At 38.7% G+C, this 16,141-nt stretch overlaps 1 protein-coding gene across 24 annotated transcripts in view; it reads right to left on the bottom strand.

Annotated features, from left to right (window-relative positions):
- Positions 1-16,141, bottom strand: part of CNTLN (centlein) — a 396,518-nt gene that overhangs the window by 303,959 nt on the left and 76,418 nt on the right. Inside the window, exon 2 of one of the 24 annotated variants that reach the window (XM_051845308.2) lies at positions 10,114-15,969. The exons of the other annotated variants lie outside the window; for them this stretch is intronic. Within the exon in view, the coding sequence (XP_051701268.2) occupies positions 10,114-10,214 (101 nt within the window). The 5' untranslated portion in view covers positions 10,215-15,969. The remainder of the gene's footprint in view (positions 1-10,113; positions 15,970-16,141) is intronic. 24 annotated transcript variants of the gene reach the window in all.

Here is a 16,141-nt window from a genome sequence, read left to right as displayed (position 1 = left end):
TCAATAGACACAGAGAAAGCATTTGATAAACTATGACAACCTTTCAGAATGAAAACTCTAAGCAAATTGGGTATATAAGGAAGATTCCTCAACAAAAGGAAGGCAATTTATGACAAACCCACTGCCAGCCTCCATTTGAATGAGGAAAAATCAGAAGCATTCTCACTGAGACCCAGAACAAAACAGGATGCCCACTCTCACCATTACTATTCAACATTGTCCTGGAATTTTTACCCAGGGCCATTAACTATACCTACCTGCAGATGATATGTGCCTATTAATAGGAAATTCAAAAGACTCCACAAGGAGACTATTGGAACTCATAGAAGAGTTTGGTAAAGTAACACAATAAAATCAACACACAAAAATCAACAGCCTTTATATACACAGACAATGCCACAGCTGAGAAAGAACTTCTAAGATCAATCCCATTCACAATAGCTACCAAAAATTCAAATATCCTGGAATAAATTTAACCAAGGATATCAAACCTCTCTATGACAAGATCTACAAAACATTAAAGGAGTAGAAGACATCAAAAAATGGAAAAATTTTCCATGTTCATGGATTTAAAGAATCAATATCATTGAAATGTCCATACTACCAAAAAGAATTTACAGATTCAATGGGATACCAATCAAAATACCAAGAACATTCTTCTCAGATATAGAAAAAACGATGCTGAAATTCATTTGGAAACACTGGAGACCCCAAATAGCTAAAGCAATCTTATACAGGAAAAAACAAAGCTAAGGCACCAAAATACCAGATTTCAACACATACTACAGAGCAGTTATAATCAAAGCAGTCTGGTACTGGTACAAAAACAGTTGGATAGACCATTGAAATAGAATAGAAACACTAGAAATCAATCCAAGCATCTATAACCAACTTACCTTTGACAAAGGCACTAACATAAATCCCTGGAGCAAAAACAATCTCTTCAACAAAAGGTGCTGGGAAAACTGGATCTCCACATGCAGAAGTATGAAGCAAGACCCCTACCTCCCACCTTCTACAAAAATCCACTCAAAATAGATTAAACACCTAAATCTAGGACCCAATACCATAAAATTATTAAAGAACATTGAGGAAACTCTGCAAGATACTGGCACAGGCAGTTCTTGGAAAAGACCCCAGAGGAAACTCCACAAAAACAAAACCAACAACCCACTTAAGAGATGGGCCAAGGACTTCAATAGACATTTTTCAAAAGAGGAAATCCAAATGGCCAACAGGCACATGAAAAAATGTTCAAGGTCACTAGCAATCAGGGAAATGCAAATCAAAAGCACAATGAGGTTTCACCTCACCCCAGTTAGAATGGCTCACATACAGAAATCTACCAACAACAGATGCTGGCGAGGATGTGGGGAAAAAGGGACACTAACCCACTGTTGGTGGGAATGCAAACTGGTCAAGCCACTATGGAAATCAGTCTGCAGATTCCTCAGAAACCTGAATATAACCCTACCGTTCGACCCAGCCATCCCACTCCTTGGAATTTACCCAAAGGAGTTTAAATTGATAAACAAAAAAGCGGTCTGCACCCTAATGTTTATTGCAGCACAATTCACAATAGCCAAGACCTGGAACCAACCTAAATGCCCATCAATGGTAGACTGGATAAAGAAATTATGGGATATGTATTCTTTAGAGTACTATACCACAGTAAGAAACAACGAAATCCAGTCATTTGTAAGAAAATGGAGGAATATGGAACACATCATGCTGAGTGAAGTAAGCCAGTCCCAAAGGGACAAATACCATATGTTCTCCCTGATCAGTGACAACTGACTGAACACCAAAAAGGAAACCTCCTGAAGTGAAATGGACACTATGAGAAATGGTGACTTGATCAGCATAGCCCTGACTGCTAATGGACAACTTAATACATTATCCCTCATAGTATTTTTTTTTGTCTGTTCTACTTAATATGACTGGTTTAATTCTGTAATTATCACACAGTTATTCTTAAGTGTTGAAAATTAACTGAAATGTGATCCCTGTTAAACATAAGAGTGGGAATAAGAGAGGGAAGAGATGTATAATTTGGGGCATGCTCGGGCTGACTTGCCCCAATTGGTAGAGCTGGAAACATACCAGGGGATTCCAATTCAATCCCATCAAGGTGGCATGTGCCAATGCCATCTCACTATTCCAAGTGATCAATTTCAGTTCACAATTGATCATAATGAAAGGACTAAGAGTCAAAGGGAGCACATAAACAAGTCTAGTATGTGCTAACACCAACCGATAGAATAAATAAAGGGGAGAGTGATCCAACATGGGAAGTGAGATACTCAGCAGACTCATAGAATGGCAGATGTCCTAAATAGCACTCTGGCCTCAGAATCAGCCCTAAAGGCACTCGGATCTGGCTGAAAAGCCCATGAGAGTATTTCAGGCATGGAAAGCCAAGACACTCTGGCAAAAAGATCTCTGTGAGTGAGATCCCAGTGGAAAGAACAGGTCTTCAAAGAGGGAGGTGCCTTTCTCTGAAGGGAGGAGAGAACCTCCACTTTGACTATGACCTTGTCTAAACAAGATAAGAGTCGGAGAACTCAAGGGGCTTCCATAGCCTTGGAAACTCATAACTGGTGCATAGGGAGATTACTGATGCCATAAACAGGAGTGTCAATTTGTAAAGTCAACAACAGGAGTCACTGTGCACTTACTCCTCATGTAGGATCTCTGTCCTTAACGTGCTGTACACTGAGGCTTAATGCTATAACGAGTACTCAAACAGTATATTTCACTTTGTGTTTCTATGGGGGTGCAAACGATTGAAATCTTTACTTAATGTACACTAAACTGATCCTCTGTAAAAAAAAAAAAAAAAAAAAAAAAAAAAGAAAGTATCAATTCCCAACTTGACTCTCACTGGGATTAAACATGACAATAGGTCTGATCTGATTTCATCATCATTTTAAAAAAATCATCTATTATTTTTCACTTTATGTTTCTGTGTGGGAGCAAACTGCTGAAATCCTTACTTAAGGTATACTAAGCTGATCTTCTGTATATTAAGAGAATCGAAAATGAATCTTGATGTGAATGGAAGGGGAGAGGGAGTGGGAAAGGGGAGGGTTGTGGGTGGGAGGGACGGTATGGGGGGGGGAAGCCATTGTAACACATGAGTCGTACTTTGGAAATTTATATTCATTAAATAAAAGATAAAAAAAAAAGTGAAAAGGCAACTGACAGAATGGTAGAAATTATTTGCAAACTACATAACTGATAAAGGATTAATAACCAGAACATATAAAGAGATCAAGAAACTAAAAATAACAAAACAAACTACCCAGTTACTAAATGGGCAAAGGACTTAAACAGACATTTTTCAAGAGGAAATCCAAATGGCCAACAGACACATAAAAAAAAATGTTCAGGATCACTAGCTGTCAAGGAAATGCAGATCAAGACCACAATGATGTTTCACCTCATCCTATTAGAATGGCTTTCTTACAGCAATCAACAAACACCAAATGCTGGCAAGGTACCCTAATCTACTATTAGTGGGAATGTAAACGGGTAAAGCCACTATGGAAGACAGTATGGAGATACCTCAGAAATCTGAATATGGACCTACCATATGACCCAGCCATCCTGCTCCTGGGAATTTACCCAAGGGAAATGAAATCAGCATATGAAAAAATGATCTGTACCCCCATGTTTATTACAGCTCAATTCACTATAGCTAAGATATGGAATCAACACAAATGCTTATCAACTGAAGATTCGATAAAGAAATTATGGGATATGTACATCATGGACTATTCTACAGTGCTAAAAAAAATCTAGTAATTTGTAACAAAATGGATGAAACTGGAAAACATCATACTTAGTGAAATAAGTCAGTCCCAAAGGGACGAATACCATATATGCTTCCTGACCTGTGACAATAAAGGACCTAAAAGGCAGTCTGTAGAAGTGAAATTAACACTTTGAGAAACAAAGGTTTTGAACAGCCCTTGTCTTGACTGTTGATGAAAAGTTTGTTTTTTTTTTTCCATACCATCTCTTGAACTACTGACTCAACATAGAGATAACCATATGTGTATAAAGTTAATTGAAAATAGACCATAGTTAAAAATAATGGTGGAAATAAAAGAGGGATGAGGAAGGGTATGTGGGAGATTGGGTGGGAAGGTAGGCATGGTGGGAAGAATCACCATGTTCCTAAAGTTATAATTGTGAAATTTATGAAGTTTGTAAATGTAAAACTATATAGTTCTGCATACATTCCACGACTTACTTCTAATGGTACAGTTTGAAAACTTGACATGGCACAGACTTCTTAGAAAAGATCCCAGAGGCACAGGTAAGCAAAGCCAAAATTCACAAATGGGATTACATCAAATTGAGAAGCTTCTATAAGGCAAAAGAAACAGTCAGAAAAGTGAAGAGGCAACTGACAGAATTAGAGAAATTAATTATAAATTATGCAAAGTATAAAGGATTAATAACCACAATATATAAAGAGATCACGAAACTCCAAAATAACAAAACAAACATCCCAGTTAAGAAATAGGAAAAGGACTTATACAGACATTTTTCAAAAGAAGAAATTAAAATGATCATCAGACACATGAAAAAAGGTTAAGGATCACTAGCCATCAGGGAGATGTAAATCCAAAGCATGATACCAATATCCCATGTGGGTGCTGGTTCGAGACCCAGCTGCTTCACTTCCCATCCAGCTCCCTGCTATGGCCTGGGAAAGCAGGGCAGATGGCCCAAGTCCTTGGGTCCCTGAACCCATGTGAGAGACTGGGAGGGGACACCTGGCTCCTGCCTTCGGATCCTCACAGCTCTGGCCATTGCACCCATTTGGGGAGTTAACCAGCAGATGGAAGACCTCTCTCTCTCTCCCTCCCTCCCTCTCTCTCTCTCTGCCTCTTCTTCTTTGTAACTCAGCCTTTCAAATAAAATACATAACTCTTTTTAAAAAAATCACACTTCAGGTTCCTTCTATTTTCTAAATGTGTGATATTAAAAGAGAATCATAATGAAAAAAGTTAAAGAGACACAGCTACTTCTCTGAGGATCACAAACTAAACAGAAATACAAAGCTACAAACAGAAGTGAAGCTGTTGTTTGCTCTCCTCCACGTACAGATGTAGGCTGCAATGGAAAGGAACTTGCTTCCAGGAATAATAAGAAACAAAAGTATCTTGCTCAAGGTGCAGAAGCAGAGTTGGGTTCACCTTTTGAAATCGGAACTGGAGTGGAACTCCTAGCTCATGAAAAAACAAACAAACAAACAAACAAACAAACTTTTCCCCACCCTTGCTTGGAACTAAGGCTTATATGAGTGCCTAGAAGAGCAAAAGTTTATAGGTAAAGTACCCCAATTAGAAACCTAGTTAAAACACAAGGCAACTGAGGCACAAAATATAATGAATCCCTTATGTCACTATTGGTTAAAGTCCTAACTACCTACATAAAACCTATTTCAAAAGTGGTTTCAGGTGACACTGACAATTAGGAGCAATCATAAAATTTCTAGAGACAGAAAGGCATTACATGCGGAGAAATATCTGGGAAAGAGGGGGAGAACAATAATTTGCAAATCTCCCTTTCCAGATGTGACAAAATCTAAAAACACATAAACCCACAAATATCGACACTATCACAGAGTAAGGTAAGCCTCCAGACAAAACAAAAATAACACACTGAAGAAAACATTAATTAAGGGTATTTAAAGATACAAAGCAATGGTTAATATTAAAATAAACAAAACAGGAACAGGTGGGTATACAATCTATCAAAAATCTTAAAAATAAAAAATTATCTGGGCCACCATTGTCATGTAACAGGTAAAGCTGCTGCCTGAGATACCAGGAGCCCAAATGGGTGCCAGCTCCCTGCCAATAGCCTGGGGAAAGCAGCAGAAGATAGCCAGAGTATTTGGGTCCCTTCTACCTATGTGAGAGACTGAATGAAGCTCCTGGCTCCTGGCTTTGGCCTGGCCCAGTCCTGGCTACTGCAGCCATCTGGGAAGTGAACCATGTGATGGAAGATTCTCTCTCTCTCTGTAACTCTGTTAAATAAATAGGACCAAGTACAAAGACACCAAGAAAAGAATCTACTGCAATCCTCTTATCCATGGGGACGCAAAGATCTTCAGTGGGTACCTGAAACTGCCCTAAACATACTGTATTTTTCCTACACATACATGGCTATAATAAAGTTTATTTTATTATACTTATTATATATTTATTTATATTTATATTTTATTTATTTATGTATTAGGCACCAAAGAGGGATGGGAAATAACTAATGATAAAATAAAAAACTAAAACGGGGCCGGTGCCATGGCGCAGTAGGTTAATCTTCCACCTGAGGTGCCAGCATCCCATATAGGTGCCGATTCTAGTCCTGGCTGCTGCTCTTTATATCTAGCTCTCTGTTATAGCAGTAGAAAGCAGTAGAAGATGGTCCAAGTGCTTAGGCCCCTGCACCCATGTGGGAGACCAGGACGGGGCACCTGGCTCCTGCCTTCGGTTCCGCACAGCTCCGGCCATTGCAGCCAGTTGGGGAGTGAACCAACGGAAGGAAGACCTTTCTCTCTGTCTCTCCCTCTCACTGTCTGTAACTCTATCTCTCAAATAAATAAATAAAATCTTTTAAAAAATTATACTAATATACTATAACAAAAATTAAGTGAATGTGATGGTAGGTAAGTAAAACCACATAAAGCAAAACTGTGATAAGGGGGCATTACTATAATTGGTGTACTTAGAAAATGGTAAAGAAGTAATTATATTTATAATTAAGTGAGCAAGGGAATGGCACCTAAGGGAAAAGATGTCAATGGAGATGAAATAATGTAAAGCCTTCTAGGACCTGGGAAATTTGAATATGATTCATAGTAAAAACGGAACAGCAGAGGATAGTTTGGAGTAGAGAAATATCAAATTAAAAATTAATACTTTAAAAGTATCATAGTAGCTTATTAGTTAAGAACAAGCTTAAAGGGTCAAGGATGAAAGCAAAATGACCAGTCAGAAAGCAATTACAATACCTCAGGCGATAGGTGTAGTGGTGTTAAACATGATAAACATCTGCATATTTTAGAGATAGAGCTAGTAGGATTTCTGTATGGATTGCATATGAGATGTAAAAGTGAGAGAAGAGTTAAAAATATCTCCAAAGCTTCTGCCTGAACAAGGGGAAGAATGCAGTAGATATTATCTGATATATGGAGGAGGAGACCGGTGGACACTAGGGCTTGGTATTTGGACATGTAAAATTTGAGATGCCTAATGAACACACAAGAGAAGAATCAGTTTTATAAAGACATCTGGAATCAGTAAAGAAGTTAATACTAGCAACACAACTTTAAAACACACTACAATACATTTAACACCATAAAGTAGACAGGATCATCTTGGGAGTGAAGTAATTTTGGATAAAGAAGTCTAAGGCTTAAAGCCTGGAACACTCCAACATTTACAGGTTAGTAAGATGATGAAAATACTGTAAACGATACAAAGAAGGTTAAGCCAAGAATAGTAAGGGAGAATTAAGAGAAAGGTAAGTGAATAAATAATACATTTCTAGAAGAAATGATCAATTATGCCAAATGCTGCCAGTATGTTAAAACCGACAAGCAACTGGCCAGTGCTGCGGCTCACTAGGCTAATCTTCTGCCTTGCGGTGCCGGCACACCGGGTTCTAATCCTGGTCGGGGCGCCGGATTCTGTCCTGGTTGCCCTCTTCCAGGCCAGCTCTCTGCTGTGGTCCGGGAGTGCAGTGGAGGATGGCCCAAGTGCTTGGGCCCTGCACCCACATGGGAGACCAGAAAGAAGCACCTGGCTCTTGGCTTCGGATCAGCATGGTACGCTGGCCGTGGCGGCCATTGGAGGGTGAACCAATGGCAAAGGAAGACCTTTCTCTCTGTCTCTTTCTCTCACTCTCCACTCTGCCCGTCAAAAAACAAAAAACAAAAACAAAAACAAAAAAAACAAAAAAAAAAAGAGACAACTAACTGCTGGATATAGCAATATTACTTTATGTTCACTGATCATCTTGTCAAGAGCTGTTTAGGAGAATGGCATAGGTCAATTACAGAGTGAATTTAAGAGAGAAGGAAAAGATAGAAATAGTATGAACTACTCTTCAGAGAAATTTTCCTGTGCAAAGGAGCCATGAAATAGGACAATTCAAGGGAAACAGAGATCACATGACTTTTTTAAAAACAGATGTGAGATAAAACAACATGTTTCTATGCTGACAGGAATGATCTAGGACAGAGAGAGGTATTGATGAGATAGGAGAAAGAGAAGTCAATCCAAACATCTACAGCCAACTTATATTTGATCAAGGATCTAAAACCAATTCCTGGAGCAAGGACAGTCTATTCAATAAATGGTGCTGGGAAAACTGAATGTCCACATGCAGAAGCATGAAGCAAGACCCCTACCTTATACCTTAAACAAAAATCCACTCAACGTGGATTAAAGACCTGTCTACGAACTGACACCATCAAGTTATTAGAGAACATTGGAGAAACCCTGCAAGATTGGCAGCGGCAAAGACTTCCTAGAAAAGACCCTGGAGGCACAGGCAGTCAAAGCCAAAATCAACTATTGGGATTGCATCAAATTGAGAAGTTTCCATATTGCAAAAGAAACAGGAGAGTGAAGAGACAACTGACAGAATGGGAAGAAATGTTCGCAAACTATGCAACAGATAAAGGATTAATAACCAGAATCTACAAAGAGATCAAGAAACTCCACAAAAACAAAACCAACAACCCACTTAAGAGATGGGCCAAGGACCTCAATAGACATTTTTCAAAAGAGGAAATCCAAATGGCCAACAGGCACATGAAAAAAATGTACAAGATCACTAGCAATCAGGGAAATGCAAATCAAAACCACAATGATGTTCCACCTCACCCTGGTTAGAATGGCTCACATACAGAAATCTACCAACAACAGATGCTGGCAAGGATGTGGGGAAAAAGGGACACTAACCCACTGTTGGTGGGAACGCAAACTGGTAAAGCCACTATGGAAGTCTGTCTGCAGATTCCTCAGAAACCTGAATATAACCCTACCATTCAACCCAGCCATCCTACTCCTTGGAATTTACCCAAAGGAAATTAAATTGGGAAACAAAAAAAAAAAAAAAATGGTCTGCACCTTAATGTTTATTGCAGCTCAATACACAATAGCTAAAACATGGAATAAACCTAAATGCCCAGCAACAGTAGACTGGATAAAGAAATTATGGGATATGCACTCTATAGAATACTATACAGCAGTAAATAAAAATGAAATCCGGTCATTTGCTACAAAATGGAGCCATCTGGAAAACATTATGCTGAGTGAAATAAGCCAGTCCCAAAGGTACAAATATCATATGTTCTCCCTATGGGCAACAACTAACCGAGCACCAAAAAGGAAATGTGTTAAAGTGAAATGAACACTGTGAGAAACGGTGACTTGATCAGTCCTTGCCCTGACTGTTGAAGAACAACTTAATATGTTATCCCTCTTAGTATTTTTTTGTTTATTCTACTTAATACTATTGGTTGAATTCTGTAATTAATACACAGTTATTCTTAAGTGTTGAAACTTAACTGAAAAGTGAACCCTGTTAAATAAAAGAGTGGGAATAAGAGAGGGAGGAGATGTACAATTTGGGACACGCTCAATCGACTGGCCCCAAATGATGGAGTTAGAAATGTGCCAAGGGATTCCAATTCAATCCTATCAAGTTGGCATGTACCAATGCCATCTCACTAGTCCAAGTGATCAATTTCTGTTCACAATTGATCAAAATGATAGGACTAAGCGTCAAAAGGATCACATAAACAAGACTAGTGTTTGCAAATACTAACCAATAGAATAAAAAAGGGAGAGAAAAACCCAACATGGGAAGTGAGATACACAGCAGACTCATAGAATGGCAGATGTCCTCAACAGCACTCTGGCCTCAAAATCAGCCCTTAAGGCATTTGGATCTGGCCGAAAAGCCCATGAGAGTATTTCAGGCATGGAAAGCCAAGACACTCTGGGGAAAAAAAAATAACCTAAATGAAATATCTCTGCGAGTGAGATCCCAGTGGAAAAAACAGGTCATCAAAGAAGGAGGTACCTTTCTCTGAAGGCAGGAGAGAACTTCCTTTGACTACAACCTTGTCTAAATATGATCAGAGTCGGTGAACTCAAAAGAATTCCATAGCCTTGGCAACTCATGACAAGAGCCTAGGGTGATTACTGATGTCATAAACAAGAGTGTCAATTTGTTAAGTCAGCAACAGGAGTCACTGTGTACTTACTCCTCATGCAGGATCTCTGTCCATAATGTGCTGTACAGTGTGATTTAATGTTATAACTAGTACTCAAACAGTATTTTTCACTTTGTGTTTCTATGTGGGTGCAAACTGTTGAAATCTTTACTTCATATATGCTAAACTGATCTTCTGTATATAAAGAGAATCGAAAATGAATCTTGATGTCAATGCAAGGGGAGAGGGAGCAGGAAAGGGGAGGGTTGCAGGTGGGAGGGACATTATAAGGGGGAAGCTATTGTACTCCATAAGCTGTACTTTGGATATATATATTAAATATGTGGTCAATCCTAGAGAAGGTTCCATGTACTGCTGAGAAGAATGTAAAATCTTTAGCTGTAGGATTGAAAGTTCTGTAGATATCTGTTAGATCCATTTGGGCTATAGTGTCGTTTAAATCTACTGTATCCTTGTTGATCTTCTGTCCTGTTGATCTGTCTATTTCTGAGAGTGGACTATTGAAGTCCCCCAGTACTATTGTATTGGGGTCTAAGTCTCCCTTTAAGTCCCTTAACAAATCTTTTAAATAAACTGGTGCCCTGTAATTACGTGCATATACATTGATAATTGTTATATCTTCCTGTTGAATTGATCCCTTAATCATTATATGGTGCCCCCTTTGTCTCTCTTAACAGTTTTTGTGGTAAAGTTTATGTTGTCTGATATTAAGATGGCTACGCCCGCTCTTTTTTCATTGCTGTTGGCATGGTATATCTTTTTCCAGCCTTTCACTTTCAGTCTGTATGCATCTTTGTTGGAAAGATGTGTTTCTTGTAAGCAGCAAATAGATGGGTTTTGTTCCTTAACCCAATCAGCCAATCGGTGTCTTTTAACTGGACAGTTCAGGCCATTAATGTTCAATGTGACTAATGATAAGTGGTAACTTTGCCCTGCCATTTGCCAAAGATAAGTTCTAATATATGCTTTGAATTCCCTGTGATCTTTTGCTGTGAGCTTTCCTTCCTTTATCTTATTTCATATTGATGACCGTGTTTCTGTGTGCAACACATCGTTAAGCATCTTTTGCAGGGCTGGATGAGTGGCGACAAATTCTTTCAATTTCTGTTTGCTATGAAAAGTCTTTATTTCACCTTCATTCACAAATGATAGCTTTGCAGGATATAATATTCTGGGCTGGCAGTTTTTCTCTCTTAGTACCTGGGCTATATCTCGCCATTCCCTCCTAGCTTGTAGAGTTTCTGATGAGAAGTCAGCTGTGAGTCTGACTGGAGATCCTCTGAGAGTAATCTGACGTTTCTCTCTTGCACATTTTAGGATCTTTTCTTTATGTTTCACTGTGGAGAGTTTAATTACAACGTGTCGTGGTGAGGATCTCTTTTGGTCGTGTTTATTAGGGGTTCTATGAGCTTCCTGTACTAGGATTTCTCTGTCCTTCTCCAAACCTGGGAAATTTTCTGCTAATATCTCACTAAAAAGGCCTTCTAATCCTTTCTCCCTCTCCATGCCTTCAGGAACTCCTAGAACCCGAATGTTGGTTTTTTTAATAGTCTCCTGAAGATTCCCGACAATATGTTTTAGGTTTCTAATTTCCTCTTCTTTTCTTTGGTTTGACCGTATCCTTTCCTGTGCTCTGTCTTCTAAGTCCGATATTCACTCTTCTGCTTCACCCATTCTGTTTTTAAGGATCTCTAGTGTGTTTTTCATTTGATCTATTGAATTCTTCACTTCATTATGATTTCTCGTCACTATCAGTTTCCTGTTCTACTAGTTTCTGCGTTTCATTTTGATTCCTCCTTAACATTTCATTTTCACGAGAGAGATTTTCTATCTTGTCCATTAAGGATTTCTGTAGTTCAAGAATTTGTTTTTGAAAACTTCTAAATGTTCTTATCATAAATTTTTTGAGATTTGCTTCTTGCATTTCTTCTATCTCATCATCTTCATAATCTTGAATTGGGGTGTCTTTTTCATTTGGGGGCATCATAGTGACTTCCTTGTTTTTATTACCTCGGTTTTTGCATTTGTTTTTTTGGTATATTGGAGATACTTGGTTTTTTCACTGTGGTACTTATTCTTGTTATACTATGACTCTAGATTAAGTGGACTGTCTGCTTTTGATGGAGCCTTAGAGGCCTGAGATGGGTGTGGCCTGAGAGCTCTGTTTGGTGTGCCAAAGGTGACACTCCCAGGTTAGGCGTGGTAGATCTCTCTTTCTTTCTTTCTTTCTTTTTTTGATTCAAAAGGGAAGTAATTCCGCACAGCTGAACGAAGTTGGAGGTAGTTAGCAGGCAAATGATATACCCAAAGGAGCCAGAGATCGGAAGCTCTTTCCCAAGGACCACACAGGGAATCTGTTCTGCCCTCAGAGTGGGCTCAAATTCTCCTTCAGTCTCCCACTGGGTTGCCAAAGTTACGGAATTGTAGTGTCTCTGGAGAGTGCTCACGTGAATTCCGTGAGTTCTCTCCCCCACCCTCTCTTTTTTCACAGTCTCAGTTCAGTAGCACCACAAATTCACTAGGTCCTAATCTCCTATTAATTCACCCTGCCCAGAGTCAGCTTTTTCTGCTAGGCTCAGGGCTGGTGCAGACCTGAGGTCGCTCTGCTTATGACGTACGTCCAAGATGGTGCCTTCTCTTTGTCTTACTCGCCTTTGAGAGGTGAGCAGAGAGAGAGAAACCTGTGTCCGTATTGGTCACTTTTTTTTCCTCTCTCTCTCTTCTAGTTAGCCTGGTGAACTTTTCCCCCCGGGGTCATTCCCTCTAGCCTCCTCTTTCTGCTTGCCTGCTGGTGTCTCGGGCTATTGAGGTTCAGTTCACCTCGCATTCCAGCGCTGGTGTGTTGAGTCTGCCACTGGTGTCCCGAACTGTGGGATCCCACGCTCTCCACACAGGTCCACTGTGAATCACTAGTTCCGGAAGAGTTTCTTCTGCTGTTTCTTCCCCTACTCTTCCTTGAACCTGCAGTATCTCCACTTTTATTAAACTGTAACTCCCCGGACTATCAGTGTGCTCCCTTCCTATTCCGCCATCTTGCCACCCTCCTTATTTTTCTGCCTCAAAATAACTGACTAGGACAAAAAGGCCATAAAGCAAGTCTCAGCAAATTCAAAAGAATTAGAATCATACCATGCAGCTTCTCAGACCACAGCGGAATGAAGTTGGAAATTAGCAACTCAGGAATCCCTAGAGCATACGCAAACACATGGAGATTGAACAACATGCTCCTGAATGAACAATGGGTCATAGAAGAAATCAAAAGAGAAATCAAAAACTTTCTGGAAGTAAATGAGGATAACAGCACAACATACCAAAACTTATGGGACGCAGCAAAAGCAGTGTTAAGAGGAAAGTTTATATCAATAGGTGCCTACATCAAAAAATTGGAAAGGCACCAAATAGATGAGCTTTCAATTCACCTCAAGGATCTAGAAAATCTACAGCAAACCAGACCCAAATCTAGTAGGAGAAGAGAAATAATTAAAATCAGAGAAGAAATCAACAGGATTGAATCCAAAGAAACATTACAAAAAATCAGCCAAACGAGGAGCTGGTTTTTTGAAAAAAATAAACAAAATTGACACCCCATTGGCCCAACTAACTAAAAAAAGAAGAGAAAAGACCCAAATCAATAAAATCAGAGATGAAAAAGGAAACATAACAACAGACACCACAGAAATAAAAAAATCATCAGAAATTACTACAAGGACTTGTATGCCAGCAAACAGGGAAACCTATCAGAAATGGATAGATTCCTGGACACATGCAACCTACCTAAATTGAACCAGGAAGACATCAAAAACCTAAACAGACCCATAACTGAAACAGAAATTGAAACAGTATTAAAGACCCTCCCAACAAAGAAAAACCCAGGACCAGATGGATTCACTGCTGAATTCTACCAGACATTTAAAGAAGAACTGACTCCAATTCTTCTCAAACTATTCAGAACAATCGAAAAAGAGGGAGTCCTCCCAAATATATATTAAATAAAAGTTAAAAAAAAAAGAGTTTCCTCTTTTGAAAAATGTCTCCTATTCACATCCTCTGTCCATTTCTTAATTGGATTATTTGTTTTGTTGTTGTTGAGTTCCTTCAGCTCTTCATGGATTCTGGATATTAATCCTTTCCCAGTTGCACATTTTACAAACATTTTCTCTCATTCTGACAGCTGCCTCTTCACTTTAATGAGTGCTTCCTTAGTATGATATAATCCCACTTGTCTATTTTTGTTTTGAATGTCTGTGTTTTTTGGGGTCTTTTCCAAGAAGTCCTTGCCTATACCAATGTCTTAACAGAGTTTTCCCAATGTTCTCCTCGAGTAATTTGATGGTATTAGGTCATAGATTTAGATCTTTCATTTTTTTTTCCAGTTCTTCATTGGGAGGTCTTTATTACTGATACAAACTCCAGCTTGGCTATTGGTCTGTTTATATTATCAAGTCTTCATGAATCAATTTTGGTAGATTGTATGTGTCTAGGAATTCACCCATCTCTTCTAGATTTTTCAATTTTTTGGCATTTAGCTATTTGTAGTGATTCTAAATGATTATTTTTATTTCTGTGGTATCTGTTGTTAATTCTCTTTTTCATCTCTGATTTTATTGATTTGGATTTTCTCCCACACCCCCAATTTTTTTGTTACTTTGGGCATGATTTTTTTTTTTTTTTCAAAAAACCAGCTCTTACTTTCACTGATCTTCTGTGGGTTTGTTTCAATTTTGTTTATTTCTTCTCTAATTTTAATTATTTCTTTCCTCCTACTACTTTTGGGTTCCATTTGTTGTTGCAGTTCTAGGTACTTGAGATATACTGATAGCTGGTTTATTTGGTACCTTTCCCATTTTTTGACATATGAATCATTTGCTATAAACTTCCCGGTTAACAGTGATTTTGCTGTCTACTATGAGTTTAGATACATTTTACTATCATCTTCATTCACTTCCAGAATTTCCTTTTATTTCTCTTTTGATTTCTTCAATGATTTATTGTTCATTCAGGAGCATGTTGTTTGATCTCCATGTATTTTCATAAATTCTAGAGATTCCTAAGTTGTTAATTTCCAGCTTCATTCCATTGTGGTTAGAGAAGATGCAGGGTATGATACTGATTTTTTTTAATTTGCTGAGACTTGCTTTATGGTGTAGAATATGGTCTATCTTAGAGAAAGGTCCAAACACTGATGAAAATGTATTCTGCACATGTAGGAAGAAATGTTCTGTAGATGTCAGTTAGGTCCATTAGTTTCATTTTGTAGATTAGCTCTGTTGTTTCTTCGTTGATTGTCTGTCTAGTTAATCTATCCATTGACAAAAGTGGGGTGTTGAAGTCCCCCATTACTATTGTATTGGAATCTATGTCTCCCATTAGACCTATTAACATTGTTTTAAGTATCCAGCACCCTGGCATCATGCATGTACATTTATTATAGTCACATATTCCTGTTGAATCAATCCCTGAATCATTATATAATGCCTTTTTTGGTCTTTTTAAAAATTTTTGTGTTAAAATCTATTTTGTCTGATATTAGGATGGCTACACCTGCTTGTATTTGCTTTCTGACAGCATGAAGTATATTTTTCCATTCATTCACTTTTTGTCTGAGTGTATCTTTGTTGGTGAAGTATGTTCCTTGTGGGCAGCAAAGAGATGGGCCTTGTTTTTCAATCCATTCAGGGATTTCTCATGAATGAGATTCGTACCTTTATTTTTTTTTTTTTTTTTTTTTTGACAGGCAGAGTGGACAGTGAGAGAGACAGAGAGAGAAAGGTCTTCCTTTGCCGTTGGTTCACCCTCCAATGGCCGCCGCTGCAGCCGGCGCACCGCGCTGATCCGATGGCAGGAGCCAGGAGCCAGGTGCTTTTCCTGGTCTCC

The sequence above is a fragment of the Oryctolagus cuniculus genome, chromosome 1, assembly GCF_964237555.1.
Source record: "Oryctolagus cuniculus chromosome 1, mOryCun1.1, whole genome shotgun sequence".
Lineage (NCBI taxonomy): Eukaryota > Metazoa > Chordata > Mammalia > Lagomorpha > Leporidae > Oryctolagus > Oryctolagus cuniculus.
This window is presented reverse-complemented; position numbering and strand designations above follow the sequence as displayed.